Consider the following 15,576-nt stretch of genomic DNA (forward strand, 5'->3'; position numbering starts at 1 on the left):
GCTTTGCTCCCCACTTCTACAAGGTGATAAGAAACCCCAAGTTCTAGGTCTGTCTCCCTAAATATGTCTCAAGCTCTGCCCCTCTGGCCTGAACAGATGTCAAGCAATGAGGGAGACATTCGGGGAAGGAGAGGGAAATTGCAGTCAGAGGATGGTTCAGGCCATAGTGCCTGAAGCTCAAACTTCCTGTGTGACTGGAAGAAAAAAAAATTCCTTCCAGGCCAGATCAGGTGGCCTGTGGACTCCAAAACAGAGAGATTTACCTTTTGGGCACCTGGGAGATTTTATGACATGTTTTTTTGGCAGAGGAGTGGACAAGATCATCATGGGGTTTTGAGGCTTCATGTGTCCCCCAAATAACCAGCAATGATCGTGAGAGTAACTCCTGGGAACTGAGCAGCAGGCTATGAGAACCCCAGTCATTCACCCACCTCTGGGCTCTAAGCCGGAGCCCTGGCCTGCATGTTACTGAACATTTGACCTGGGCAAAGATGGAGTGAGAAGGCAGAGAGTGAGAATTCTATGCAGCCCCATCTTCCACCAGGAACAACGGTAGAAGCCTGAGAGCCACAGCTCCATTCAGGCCACATGGCATGAGTCCTGACTTCTCCAAAGTCTCAGTCAAAGTTCTTGGATAGATCCTTACCTTCCACTGGCTCCGTTTCAGCCTCTGTACACTGTCAATAATGTCTGCCATACCTGTAGAGCATTTGCTTCAGCATCTGGGTCCTGGTCGCCATTGGTAAATGGAACAGGTTCTGCTGAGGCAGCAGGGTCAGAGCAGGCATGCCTGGGGCATTTGGGAGCTCCATGACATTGGAGAAATCCTGCAGGTTTTCATCATGTAGAGACATCAAGACTGGGCCTTCCAGTCCAGTGAGACAAAGAAGACAAATGGAGCTATGAATAGGAAGCCAGACAGGGCCAGATGAGCACAGAAAAGGGAAATGAGCAGGGACTGAGACCTCGTCAGGCTTCTGAGTATCCATGGTGAGGCTGAGGGCTCATTCTTTTGGAGAGGTACTTAGATACCAGTTGACAGAAGGAGAAGAAGGAAGAAAGGTTGTAATATGGTATGTGCGTGGAGGAGGTAAGCAGAGAGGGTGCACACGCATGCAGACCCTGACTACACCCCCGTGAGTTCTCCAGCGTCGAGCTCCCACCTTCCAGACCCCTTCCTACACCTCAGACACATAGCACTGATCTGTCCAGACCAGTGGTTCTCAACCTTCCTAATGCTGTGACTCTTTTACAGGGCTCCTCAGGTAGTGGTGGCCCCCAAACATAAAATTATTTTCGTTGCTACTTCATAACTGTAATTCTGCTACCCTTATTAATGGTAATGTAAATGTCTGTGTTTTCTGATGGTCTTAGGCGACCCCCGTGAAAGGTCCATTTGAACCCCAAAGGGGTCACGACCTACGGTTTGAGAAACACTGCTCTAGACTCTGCTCTCACTGTGGCTGGCACCTACTCCCCTCCAGTGGACACTCCTTTCTTACTTTCTGAGGGTTTCCTGAGGTCAGTACTGCATCTCCTGCACCTTTTACCATTCAAGCCCTAACTCCCAGTACTCACTGAGCAGGGTAATTCATTCATTCATTCATGTTAACAAATGTTCACTGAGCATCTACTACATGCCAAGCCTGTCAGGCACTGGCTATTGAGCAGCCAAGAGCAGGGTGGAGTTGAGGTCAGTACAGTTGCTAGAGATAGAAACTGTTATGTGGAACACAGGAAGAACAAGCTTACATTGGGTTTTAACAGACACTCTAGCTGCTGTTTGGAGAGTAGAGAGCAATGGGTAGTGGGGGCTTATTCTAATGGGAGGAAGAGAGGGGAGGCTAAATCTGGCTAAAGGAATGCAGGAGAATGGGGAATGGATGCTTTCTCTAGCTCCTGTTTCCTCCCACACCAACATCAAACAACCTAGTCCTGGAGGGAACCAGTCAGATCAAGGCCTGGCACTGCCTTGCCCATGGGGGCCAGAGGGGTGAGGGTCTTCATTTGCATTCCATTGCAGTGCCCATCCCAGCAGCCTTTGATCTGGTTTGATGTCTCCTTTCATCCTCAGGAGGCAGGTCCCAGCCCAGCTGCCTGTCACTGCTCTGGCCCTGTGACAGTGGGGGAAAGTGGAGCAGAGAGGAAGGGGGGCATTATCTTCTTCTCTCTTGGCTCTCTTCGTGCAGGAGCTCTTCTGGGGCCTAGAAGTTGACCCCTGAGACCCAAGTGAAGAGGACAGCCAACCTGGCTGTTAGCTTCAGAGGGATCCAAAGCTGGATTTGCCTTTGTGGTGGCTCCAGTGAAACTGGAGAATTGGCTGCACCGCCTGAGCAGAGGGCAACCATCTGGGAAAGAGGTGACGCCATTTATCCCTGCTCATGGCCTTCCTGTATAGAGGACAGGTCTGAGGCTGGGTGGTGCCTCTGGAGGCAGTGAGGGGGTTACCACGGGGACCTTCTGGGCTTGGGAGTGGCATAGTTTGACAACTTTGAAAACTGCACACATAGATGCGGGTTCAGATGAGTTGGTGTGGTCCTGACTTGTCCTTTTGGAAGTATCATATAGAGATACTCAGTGTAGCTGGGTCAGAGCAGGTAGAGATTTCCCTTGTTTAGGACTCCTAAAAGATGCTGGAGAGCCTCTCAGTGGTCCCAGAAATATTTCTCAATGACAAGGATGATTCAAGGAAAACCTGGCTTCTTAGGTTGTCTAGGCTGATGTGGCTGTCCAGTTCAGTGCTCCACAGCTGACCCACAAGCCAGCACCCCTGTGGGTGAGCAGCAGCGTTGGCAACCAACAGTCACAGTAACAGGCATCTATTGAGCATCTATTCTGTGCCATGCCCTGTCCTAGGAGCTTCATAAAGTCCAACTCACTTCATCCTCACCCGGCTCTACCCCGGGAGCCAAGACATACCATGTGCCATGTCTAAACTTACATAGCCAGAAGCAGGACTTGAAAGAACCTCATTTCCTATCGGGGTGCTCAGCTCTTCCTGCCCTGTCAGCTGTGACTCCCTGTAACCCACTTAAGAAAAGTTTTAGTTGAACCATACCTGATAGTCAACCCTAACTTCATGCCTATGGGGATTCAGGAATTTACCCAAGGAGATACCTTCAATGGGAAACAATTCCACAGTAAAAACAAGTACCCAAGAGACTCTGAAGAGCCCAGCATAGGATGCCCCCAGGGTCCCAGGCTTTGTCCAGAAGAGGGGTTTGTGGATTCTTGCCTTGTCCACACCTGGCTAAAGCCCGTGTTTAGGAGAAAAGCCTCCAGCTCCATCACTGGAGACCTGTTCTTTTCAGTCCCATACTATATCACTACTCACCAGGCACATAACTGGAAACTGTTTATTCACATCCTTAACCCAGGGTTCTCCCTAGCTTGAACCTCCTCAACATGCAAGCCATCCTCCAGCACCTGGTGGAAAACTCTGTAGCAGAACAAAAAAAAAAAAAAAAATCACTATCTGATGATCAAGGTCCATGGCACTCCAGCAACCATGTACTCCTAAGCATGGAATAGTGTTTATTTTCTGATGGTAATACATGAATCAAATTCTGAAAATTCACCTGGAATCTGAGCATTATCACCAAGATGTAGGCATTTGGCAAGTGAGGTAGCTCTGTTGCCCCTACCCCTTATGCTTCTGGGGCCAATCATCCTGTGTGGCCAACAATATGCTCCCCAGGAAATACTGGCTTAGCTAAGTCAGAGCCTGAACCTCCCACTCAAGGGCTGTCCTTATCAAGCCTTTCATCAAGTGATACAGCAATGCTGTTGGGTTGTAAACTCTCCTGTTGTAATGAGAACCCTTCCTCCTGCAGCCTGAGCCCAAGACAAGGTAAGACAAATGAGTGACTGCAGGAGTCTTCATGGCCAGAGATTACTGCAAGCAGACTCCTGTTGCCTTTTTACACACTCCACCAGCTTCCTGGGAGGCTCTGCCCAGTGAATTTTATAGGTGGAGAAAGCTTAGAGTCAGACTGGGGTGCTGAGAGAATGAAGCTCTCCCAGGCTAGATGAATGGGTGGTGTTGCTTGCTGGTTGGGAGAGAGAGCAGTGAGGGGGCAAATGAGAAGCAGGGACCCCGAATCCCATGCTGCAAGCCCTGACACTAGAAAGAACCTCCACATGTCCTTGACAATGCCACAGAAAAAAATTTCAGGCTGGCCAGAAGGAGACAAAGTTTAAAGTTTGTTATAAGGGATAGCAGCATATGCTTCAGATGTCAGCCCCGGCAGGAAGTTGGAAGAGAGAGAAGGAAAAAGAGAGGAGAAGGAAGAAGAGGAGCAGGGAATACTACATACTCAAGAGTAGGTATGGAATCACATGAGAGCAGGTGAGAAAGGCAGGCCAAGAGGCTACCTTGAGTCCTTGTCCAGACTCTCCACATGGTAGATCTGCAGCTCATAACTCTAGCCCACTTCTTCTTGGGCAACTTCTGTGCATAGCCATGTCCTCTTTCTCAACCAGCCCCTACTGGCTAATAGCCCAGAACTGCTAGATGGAGCCACCCACCAGGAATCCAGGCATGACTATTCTCTGGGGTTCGATGGGAGAGTTTTTGGGCCCATAAAGCAAAAGCTTTGGATACCCATGTACACCTTACAACCTACAGAAAGAGAACAATCCAGAAGCGCCCCTCCCCCAGTCCATCTCAGATTGGTCTCCCAGGCACACAGTAAGTTCTCAAATAAGCACTGCTGGAGGGGACAGCAGAGAGGAGAGCCAAAAGGCACAGGGTGCCCTGGCCTGGCCCTTGCAGTGGTGGCTGTAAACACTCTCACCTGACACTTACCTGGGTACTCCGAGAAGCTCAAGCCTATCTCCCATGGGGATCTGACATCCAGACCTGAGCTGCCTTCCTTGGGACTGGCACCTGCCTCTCAAATGCCACTCTCCTGCCCCCAGAACTGCGGGCATTTCTGTACACCCACAGAAACCAGTATTCCCAGTGTTTTGTTTTGTTTTAAGGTTTATTTTTTATTTTATGTATATGAGTTGCATTATCTGAATGTATGCCTTCATTCCAGAAGAGGGCACCAGATAACATTATAGATTGTTTGTGAGTCATGTGGTTGCTGGGAATTGAACTCAGGACCTCTGGAAGAGGATCCAGTGCTCTTCACTACTGAGCCATCTCTCCAGCCCCAGCACTACCAGTTTTAAGGAGCAAAAAACAGAAGCAAGGGCCCTGGGATCTAGAAGCAGAAGACAGAACAACTTTGGCTATAGTTCATTCATTGCAGAGCAAAGGTGGCTTTTCTGGCTAAATCAGGACAGAGCAAACTAAGGAGAAACAGCATCTATTTCTTGTTCCTTTGGCATAAAGAATCACAAATAACTTCATTATCACTGTTAACCAGTTACTGTTCCTGCAGCAACTCCCAGAACCTTAGGCAGGGAGGCCACATTGTCCCCATTTTATAGAACTAGAAAATTGGGGCGAGAAGCAGTTAGTGATACAGCTGGAAAGCAAGGAAGCAGAGTATGACATGCTAGGTTTGCCCAGGAGGTCCACACCAGGCTCAGAATCCTTCCAGCCCTTGATTTGAAACACGAGGACTAGCTCCATGGTAACAAAATCCAGATGGAAAGGTAGAGTGCTAACCAATGACACTCAGGATCCACATAGGAACTCTGCACTGTGACGGCTTTGCCAGAGAGGAAGAAATCTGGAGCCAGGTCTGTTTTTCTGTCCTGTAGCTTTTGGGAAAAGTGAGATAGCTACAGTATCCCTGGGGTCATCAAGATGGTCCTAAAGGGGCAGCCCGACACCCTATCTGCTGAGAAAGGTCTCCAGAAAACTATGGAATAGAGGGAGACAGTGGGGAGAACAAACTAGGGAGGAAAACACTCCTGGTAATAGGGAAGAGGTGGGAGAGAAAGGCACTGTGGATGAATTTTAATGCAATCAGAAAGCTGCAACAATGATAACAGAAGAATACATTGAGACCTCGGGAGAGTGAAGCAAGGAACTGAGTCCCAGCATTTAAATCAGCATCACAAAGAAGACCTCAGGTTCCTTTGGAAGGGAGGGAAGAGAACTTTTAAGCCAGAAGGCCAGAGATTAAGAAGCTACATGGACCTTTGTCTTTTGGAAATAGTGTCCATGAACTTGGAGCTTTTTAAAAGGTACCTGGTTGGGACAGAGGCAAGTTTTAATTACTCCACTAGAGTACTGAAAACTTTTCTTCCTTTCAGCTTTGTCTGTGACTGCTTCCTGAGGCAAACCTAAGGTCTCCCACTTTCCTCTTTCAAAGGGCTCCTTTTAGTCTTCCTCTTTCTAAGGGCTCCCACCTTCCTCTCTCTAAGGCCTTTGTGGAGTGAATGACCTTTTCATAGGGGTCATATATCAGATATCCTACATGCCTGATATTTACATTGTGATTCATAATGGTAGCAAAACCACCATTGTTATGAAGGAGCAACAAAAATAAAAATAAAATCTTATGGTGGGGGATCACCACAACATGAGGAACTATATTAAAGGACTGCAAATTAGGAAGGTTGAGAATCACTGGTTTAAGGTTTCTATTTCTCCTTTCTCTCTTCTTTCTATCTATCCAGTTTCTCCTAGTCTCTGCTTCCAGTCCTTTTACCTGCCATTTTCCCTCTCTTCTCCACTGTACCTTTTACACTTTTTCTCTCCTTCTTCTTGGTCTCTTGGTCTCTGATGCCCATCCCCACCCCAAAACTAGCAGTTGGTGAGCTAGAGGCGCTGTAACCCTGAAAATGAAGTGAGGTTGGAACTCACAGCCCTGCCGTGACCCAGAGTCAGTAAAGGAGCCAAGGCTGGGTTGTACCCAGAGCTTTTGCTGTCCAAATATAGTAGAGGGCCAGGCTACTGGTCCAAGGCTCGGGAGTTGACAACATAGCCAGCAGTTTAGGTGAGGAGTTAAAAATAGATGCATTATGAATGAGGGTCCTGGGCTGGTGCAGAGGGGTGGGGTGAGGCCTGGGATGGCTCCGGAAGGAGTGTTTTGCTGCGCACAGGGCACGCTGTCACTGTTCATTCCATAATCACAATGAGGGCCTGATATTGAAGGACCTGTGCTGCAGAAGAAAAATCTAGCATTGTGGGTTTTTGTTTTTGTTTTTGTTTTTTTTCTTTCTCCAGGGAGCAATCTGAGGAGATAGGATGGTGGGAGGGAAGGCAGACAGAAACCAATCTCACAGGCCCAGCAGTGAGACAAGCGAGAGACGGTACAAGGCACATTGGGCTGTCCTAAAAGAGGACTCTGCCTGGGACCCTCCATGCAGAGCCAACGGCAACACCCAAGGTTCTGGGAAGGCTTCCCATTGCAATTCACTCTCGCACCAGAGAAGATAGAGTTTAGAGGAAGGAAGGAAACACAAGGCAGCCTAGACGACCGTTGTGCCCTAGGCCAGAAGTCAGACCAGTGATCAGGCTTCTCAGAGAGCTGCCTTCTAGCAGGAGGAGGCAGAGGGAGTCGTTGCCATACAGCTTCCACTCCTAGCTGCTGAAGCCTACTTGCTCAGATTGCTCTGCTCCCGGCACCTCCTATTCTCCTCACCACCACCCTGCGCACGCTGTAACCTACCTGCTTCCAGCTAAGCTCCTCCCTCCCACCCTACCAACTTCTAGCTGTGAGCTCCATCCCTTCCAGCCGAGCTCCCGCCTCACCCTCCTAGTCGCCTTTAGTCTGGCTTTGAGTCCGTGCTCCTCCCGCCAAGCTCCTCCCTCTCACTCCTGGTTTGGCTCTGCCTCCTCCCGCTAAGCTCCTCCCCTCCCCTCCCCCCTTGCCCTCCCTCTCCGGCCGCTCCCTCTTATAGGGGGCCTTCCCCCCACCCCCCGTGCCTCCTCCCCTCACTGCTCCGCCCCTGGCCCGGGTAAGCATCTCCTAATTTTGTTCTAGAAGATAGAAAACTCTTCGTGGGCATGCTCAACAAGCAGCAATCCGAGGACGATGTGCGCCGCCTCTTCGAGGCCTTCGGGAACATCGAGGAGTGCACTATCCTGCGTGGGCCCGACGGCAACAGCAAGGGTGTGTGTGTGCGCGCAAGCGCTCGGGCCGCAGGCCTGTGAGGGGTGCTAGCGCCGCCGTCAGGTGGTCCTCGCAGAGACCAAGCGGACAGGAGGCCGTGGGTCTCTCTCCTCTGTGCCCCTCTCTGTCACTGCTCCGCCCCCTTCACATTTTACGCTCACCTGGAGCACATCCTCTGTCCCAGATCCCTCTCTTTCTCTACCTGGGTCCTCAGGACCACGGCTCAGCTTGTCCTATCCCCACAGGGTGCGCCTTTGTGAAGTACTCCTCCCATGCTGAGGCGCAAGCCGCCATCAACGCTCTACACGGCAGCCAGACCATGCCTGTGAGTGTGGCCCTCGGAGTGCGTTCAGGGTCTCATCACCCTTACCACTGTTTCTCAGATCAGGGTAGATGTCGGTAACCCAGAAAATGTGGGGCTTTGACCGTGGGTGACCTCAGTATAGCACCCTACCGAAAGCTCAGGGGGTCCCGGACTAGGGCGGGGTGGGGGGACGCTGGGGTGAAGGCTGGGACAAGCAGAGCTCATGTGCAACCCTGGCTGCAGGGAGCCTCCTCCAGCCTGGTGGTCAAGTTTGCAGACACTGACAAGGAGCGCACGATGCGACGGATGCAGCAGATGGCTGGCCAGATGGGCATGTTCAACCCTATGGCCATCCCCTTCGGAGCCTATGGCGCTTATGCTCAGGCAGTAAGTGGGGGCAAGGGTGGGCGGGGATTTGTTCTGAAGCGCCCCCTCGCCCCTCCCCCAGAGGACAGGGATGCCTACCCAAACCTATTGTTCTGTCCCCAGAGTGAAGAGTGTCAGGCATGTGTGTGACCTCGGGAGTTAAGGGGAGAATCCGAGTGGAGGTGGGGTGCTGTCCTTATTTTCATGGAGGAATTCCTAGAGAAGACACTTGGCAGTAGCCAGATGGTTCCCCCTCGCTCCCCAGCCTCTCACCAAATCAGTGAGAAGGCTAGAAAGCACCAGTGGGGTAATAATGGTCAGGGGTTTGGTCCTCACTCTACAAACTCGACCTACAGAGATTTTTCTCTGACCTTCTGATCACTCCTGGCAGGGGTTGTGTGGAAGTGACCCAAAGCCTCACAAACCCACTGTCCCTGTGCCTCTGGCCCACCAACTTATTCCTTCCACAACTGCATCCTCTCTAATAATACCACCCTCTTCTGCCTCCAGCTTTGTAACCCATCCCTGGATGGTGGCCCTGAGGTCCTCCAGGGTTCTGGCCCTAGCCCTGCAAATACCACTTCCTGAGCAGAGTCTAGCTTGGACCACTTACAGCAGCCTCCTCAAGTCCCCACTCCCCTTTGTAATAGCATTTGAGGATCTAGTCATGTTTCTCTTGTTTTTTTTGTGTGACAAAAATGAGCAGAATTTTACCCTGTTAACTCTATATGGCTCATCCAATAGGTCTATAGGAGTCTGGGTACCATTCCCCACAATAACATGCCTTACACAGACTGGCTAACAACATACATAGAGTCAGTCCCTTTCCTTCACCCCAAGCAACTTAGATTTCCAAAGGTGCTACTGTTCTGTTCTTAAAGCAGTTGCCAGGGAAATGAAGACTAAGGTAGGCAAGAGAGAGTCCTCGGGGCTTTCTAGGAGAAAAGACCAAAAGACTGTGTCCACCCCTGAAGCTCAGAAGTTGCTCTCCAGGAGTTGAGCCCTTGGGGGGAGGGCTGCCCCCTGGAAGCGCGTGATATTTTTTCCACTCCCTTTGCCCCAGCTGATGCAGCAGCAAGCAGCCCTCATGGCATCAGTCGCGCAAGGAGGCTACCTGAATCCCATGGCTGCCTTTGCTGCCGCCCAGATGCAGCAGATGGCAGCCCTCAACATGAATGGCCTGGCAGCCGCACCTATGACCCCAACCTCAGGTGAGCCAGTAGGTCCCTGGCCTGGAGAAAGAGTAGCAGGGGCCAGGCTTGGGTGTCTTCACAGCTACTAGGGGTTTCATTCTATAGTAAGAACTCACAGGGTTCTTGACTCAATTAATTTGTCTCCAAAATGTTCTGATCTGTAGGTGCACGAGGGAAGATGAGATGTGGATTCCAGGAAATCCACAATAGGAATTCAGGGTGAGATAGTTCCTCTCAAGTTGTCTGTCCTTGCCTAAAACCAATTCATTTTTATCTGTATTAACAACAAATGTCTGGAAAGAAAGTGATATGAAAGCTTATCCATCTGAGGTCCAGCATAGCCTGGCCTGGTCCTTTCTCTTTAAGCCAACCTTGGGGGATGGGCATTTTCCAAGAAACTATAGAACTAGCTAAAGAATAACATGAGCCATCCATGGATGAGTACTGGAATCAACCCGTTTCATAAAGGATGTCTTTGATTGGCTCTTGGCTCTTGTCCAGTACAATTTTGCTTTACCACCCCACCCCCCAGGCTATCTAGCAACATCCACAGACATTTTTGTCACGACTCAGAAGAGAGAGTGCTAGCATCTAGTGTGTAGAGGCCAGCCAGGTGTTGCCACACAGCCCACAATACACAGGTCAGATCCCTAAAAGGAATTATCTGGCCCCAAATGACTAATACTGAGAAGCCATAGGCTCTAAATTTAAGATGGGCAGACATGCTGGGTTCTCTTTTACCGAGTTCTGTGAATCTGTGTACCAGACCACAACAGCAACCTTCCTGAGGTCCAGTTATTCCTTTCCCACCTCAAAGCCACAAAAGACTGAGATACTCCTGGACTCGACTAGGGCATCACCCTATTACTTAGTTCTGGTGCCCAATCTCAGGGACACCTATGGGTCTGGGAAGAGAGTCAGCCTTAGCTACAATAGGAACACTCTTTCCAGCCTTTCAGATGTCAGCAAAAATAACAGTCCTACTTCTTGGTATCTACCACCTTGAATATGGAAGATTCATGGTGTTGTCATTGGCCCAACTTAATCATCACTACCATGAGCACCACTGTTTCTTCTGTGAAGGAAGCCAAATAGGACTGAGACTGGACTCTGAATTGCCATTTGTCCCTTAGTGTAAGGATCTAGAATTCTCAGGTTGAATAGCAAAATTTCTTAGAGAGGCAGATAAGCCTTTCATGGACCCCAAAATGATCAGCCAATCCTGACTTGCCCAAGAGCCACTGAAAAAGAACAAATGGCCAAGTGTGGTTAGAGTCAAGGACACTGAGAATGGTCTATGTGCTCCAGGTTCAAGGATAGCCATCCATGGACAGAGGAATCTTCATAGGGTAGGGGCGATGCCTTGAACAGTGAATAAGCTGGGGATAATGAAACCACTAAATTCAAGAAATTTAGCCAAGGCATAGTTAACCAAAAGGACAGGGTGGCTGTGTGAAGTCTAAATCTGTCCCCTGGGGGGTGGCACGGTAGCACTCCATGGCTCAGCCTTCCTCACCTTTGCTGTCCTTGCCTTCTCTCTTCCCCAACCACTCTGCTTCCCCCAAACCAGGTGGCAGCACCCCTCCAGGCATCACTGCACCAGCTGTGCCTAGCATCCCATCCCCCATTGGGGTGAATGGCTTCACCGGCCTCCCCCCACAGGCCAATGGGCAGCCTGCTGCGGAAGCTGTGTTTGCCAATGGCATCCACCCCTACCCAGGTAAGTATGTCTAGTGGCCCTTCCTTCCCCACAGCAGACATATTGTCTGTTCTTTTCTTACTCACCGTTAGAAGAAGGAATACACAACCCCAGCCTTCTGGCCATTCCTTGGTAGAATCACACATGTGATCATAGAGGGCCACCCACCTGTTTCAGGGAGCCTGTAATGTGAGAGAAAAGACCAAAACCATAGCATGGGAAGTACATTCAGATCAATAAGAAAAAATTCCATCCCAGGGACTCTTTTCAGGAAGAAAAGACACAGGAAGCAATTGTACAACGCAGGTAGAGAAAAGAGGCCAGTAACTGCAAATTGATTGTGAACTTACTCTGTAATAACTAGGAAAACAGGAGCTAAAGGAATAACCATATTTAGTAAAAGTAGCAAAGGACTCATTGCGGGAAAGTGCTGGAGTTATTTTGAAGAATGCTCTAGCCATTGCATCCCAGTCCAGTCTTTCTCGGTGCACACAAAAAAAATAGGTCAGCACTTTGGACAGCTCCTATCCTGCTGCCTCTGGGTCCACGTTCAGGACTGAAACTGAAGATGAGGCCTATTTTTGATTGCAGATTGACTTTGTTCCTGTCAAATTCAGTGGTCCTCACATGGCAAGAGCACGAAGTTGTCCTGAAGCACTCTACCTTCTCATAGGAAGGATGACAGATTCCAGGACGGGGAAACAGGGTCCAGAGTCCTAGACTAACAAGTGGCAACGTAATAGAGATGTGCAAAGTCCAGTCAGAGGAAGGGGCCATAATATCCCAGTCCTCGAAAGATGCTTGGATTCCAGGACATTGGGTTGTCCCCTAGGAAGTCAAAGTTCATTTGAGAGCACAATATCCACCTTCCCACCCCATCTTTAAACAGCACATCTAAGTCTGATCAGGAGGGAATGTTCTCTGATTCAAGACAACTAAGGACTCAAGTAAAGAGAGAGTCCTGCAGCTCTAGAGTGGGCTGTCCTGGAGACCCAGAGGCAGGAAAAGGCCTGCTTGGAAGAGGCAGGGTTATTAGGAGGTAGTCTAGTAAGGAAAAGAGGACATCTATGGTAGACACACCAAGGAGGGGCAGACTCATTCTCATCAGAATCCACTACTACGGTCTTGACAAAGCTTAGAGGTTCTCATTTCACAGACATTTGTAGTATCAAAGAGCTGTAGCAAGAGCAAAGCATGATCACTGTGATGAAGGAACAAGAGAAGAATTGCCTAGCTGTGGGCACAGAGTTGACCTCGATTCCAGTGCCTGCCTTAGAGTGCAATGCTCAGGCCACAGAGGTCCAGGCAGGGACTTTTAGAGCCCAGAGGATCTGATGTGCTGTTTAAGGATGGAGACTCCTGCCTGGCACAGGTGGTGGAGGAGGGGCTTGGCATGCTGGAGGCATAAGTGACCCTGCTAATCTCAGTCCTGTCAGCTGGGAGATGCCACTTCTGGCACATCTGGGTGTCTTCTCCCTCCACTCTTCCCTGCCTCTAAGGCCATCTGGCTCTCCAATTCCTTCCCCACCCTCACTGGCATCTGTGAGCCATTTCCCTGATGGAGCTTGGACACATTTCTTTTTTTCTATTTGTAACAATCTGCCACATCCCTTAAACAATTCCCTGAAAGAACCAGAGGAGGCATGGAGAGAAGGAGAGGAGAAAAGTAGTACATTAAAAAAATTAATTTACCATCTTTAAATGCGTGGTTTGGAGCCACTGTAATGAGCGAGATCCTTCAAAATGTTCACTTTTTGGCAGTTACTAATGAGGTCGTTAGGCAGAGAATCAGAGAGAGGTCTCTGCGTGCATCTCTCCAATTTTTAGCCCCAGTCATGTCTCTGTTCTCCCATCTTGCTCACAACCATGTTCGGAGTACATAATGTTTGTGGTTTTAATGGCCCCACACCACCCTTGAAAGACTGGCTCCCACAATCACCAAGAACTATTTATACTTTCTTCCCAATGCACTGTTTGCTGATCTCCTAGCATTATGCTGGGCACTGCCTCTAAGTTGTACAGACTGTTTCACACATTGGCTTCAAACTTCGTGCCTTGAAAAAAGGGCACCATTTCTTAAGTGCATACAGGTGCTGAATGGGTGAGCATCTGGGAAGACCAAAACAGCAAAGCAGACATGGCTGTCACTCTAGAGGACTCACATGAAAGCAAAGGAGACAGGCAGAAATTAGCTCTGCCAAATATCAACAGCTTGGAGTTATTGGTTCTAGCCTCCACCATGGGGAAATGTAGGGATTGGGTGTTGGGTTGGGACAGTCCCAGGCAGGAAATAGCTTATATGATCCCTGATCAGCTTCCTCCTGCTAGGCAGAGCCCCTCTCCCCCTCTTTATGTGTGTGTGTGAACAAGTGTGCTTGTGAATATGGACACACACACAATTCCTAGGAGTGTATTATGTTACCTGCTTGTCTCCAGAGACCTTTATCCCAGGCTGTTCTCAAGTCTCCTCTGAGCCTTAGGAGCTGTTCCCTGGTGGAAACTTAGCCAAAGGCACATGGACAAGAGCTCAGAAGGAAGTGGGAGTTCTCCTCATTAAATGCATCGGAAGCCTCATAGGCACTCAGCTTTGCTGGTCTGAGTCAAAGGGCACTTGAGCCCAGGAGCTTTTTTTTACTGCCACCCAGGGTTAACCCATTTATTTCAAACTTAGTGGGGCTGGATCCTCCCAGTGCATGGGCCTCCCTGGTCTATCCCATTTGTTCTGTCAACCATCATTAGCCTTGGTAACCAAGGGCTGCAAACACTGCTGGCACATACTTCATTCTTCTACTGAGATCTCCGCAGCAACAAAAACCAGAGGCAAAGCAAAACTTGCCACTGTCCAGTTTCCCAGAGGGTCTTGCTAAAGCTTTTATCTTCTTCTGGCTCCCCAGTTTCTTTAGGGGTTATCTTTGTCCAAGTCCTGTTGACAGACCCAAGAGTAATTTCTTTTTCCTTCTATTGCTGCTATAATGATCATGATAAAAGGCAACTTGAGAAGGAAAGAGTTTGTTTGGCCAACATATCAAGTGGCCACAATCCAGTGAGGAAAGCTGAGGTAGGAACCTAGAGGCAGGAACTGAAGGGGAGGCCATGGAGGGGTGCTGTTTACTTGCTTGCTCTCTATGGCTTGCTCAGCCTACATTCTTTTTTTTTTTTTTAAGATTTGTTTATTTATACAACATTCTGTCTTCACACCTGATCTTACTATAGATGGTTATGAGCCACCATGTGATTGCTGGGGATTGAACTCAGGACCTTTGGAAGAACAGCCAGTGTTCTTAACCTCTGAGCCATCTCTCTAGCCCTCAGCCTACATTCTTATGCAACCCAGGACCACTTGTCCAAGGGTGGCCCCAACCACCTTGAGCTGGGCAAGGCCCACATCAACCATTAATCAAGAAAATGCCCTGCAGACTTGTCTAGAGTCCAACTTGATGAAGGAATGTTCTCAGTTGACGTTCCTCATCACAAATAATTCTAGCTTGTGTCATGTTAGCAAAAACCTACCCAGCACAGGGACAGAGTGTCAGGGCGAGCCTTCCTGAAGCCTTTCATTCACTCATGGGATCTGCAAGCCACTGCTACATTCCTCTGGGAATCTGTGAACAAAAGGCCCCCAACCTGAACATCCTTGGCTCTTTGGAACCGACCTCAGTCCTACCCCAGGCCAGGGTCACTATATACTTCCCAGTTAGAATGGACAAATGTGTGTCTACTTAGGGTTCTGGGTGCAGAAGGGAGAACACCAATAGGACCCAGCTCTCAAGGTGCCTGTCTCAGCTGCCTTCTCTCAGGGACAGCCTAGGGTGGCTAGAGAAGGCAGCAGAGCCACAGTGGTATCCCTTTGGGTGTGGTGGGGAAGAGGGGCTAGTTTGGGTGGTCATCACTGACCTCTGCTCTCTTGGCTTCCTGCAGCACAGAGTCCTACCGCAGCGGACCCCCTGCAACAGGCCTACGCTGGAGTGCAGCAGTATGCAGGACGTTAGTATCCAT

At 49.5% G+C, this 15,576-nt stretch overlaps 1 protein-coding gene across 50 annotated transcripts in view; it reads left to right on the top strand.

Moving 5' to 3' along the window:
* Positions 1–15,576, top strand: part of Celf4 (CUGBP Elav-like family member 4) — a 273,122-nt gene that overhangs the window by 240,034 nt on the left and 17,512 nt on the right. For 25 of the 50 annotated variants that reach the window (XM_060377529.1, XM_060377535.1, XM_060377544.1 and 22 more), the window contains exons 4-9: positions 7,893–8,018; positions 8,264–8,343; positions 8,566–8,709; positions 9,752–9,899; positions 11,452–11,601; positions 15,499–15,564. In XM_060377529.1, the coding sequence (XP_060233512.1) occupies positions 7,893–8,018; positions 8,264–8,343; positions 8,566–8,709; positions 9,752–9,899; positions 11,452–11,601; positions 15,499–15,564 (714 nt within the window). Of the gene's footprint in view, positions 1–7,889; positions 8,019–8,263; positions 8,344–8,565; positions 8,710–9,751; positions 9,900–11,451; positions 11,602–15,498; positions 15,565–15,576 lie in introns of all 50 variants that reach the window. The other 25 variants (XM_060377526.1, XM_060377538.1, XM_060377525.1 and 22 more) reach the window with 2 other exon arrangements.

The sequence above is a fragment of the Meriones unguiculatus genome, chromosome 2 (assembly GCF_030254825.1).
Source record: "Meriones unguiculatus strain TT.TT164.6M chromosome 2, Bangor_MerUng_6.1, whole genome shotgun sequence".
Classification (NCBI taxonomy): Eukaryota; Metazoa; Chordata; class Mammalia; order Rodentia; family Muridae; genus Meriones; species Meriones unguiculatus.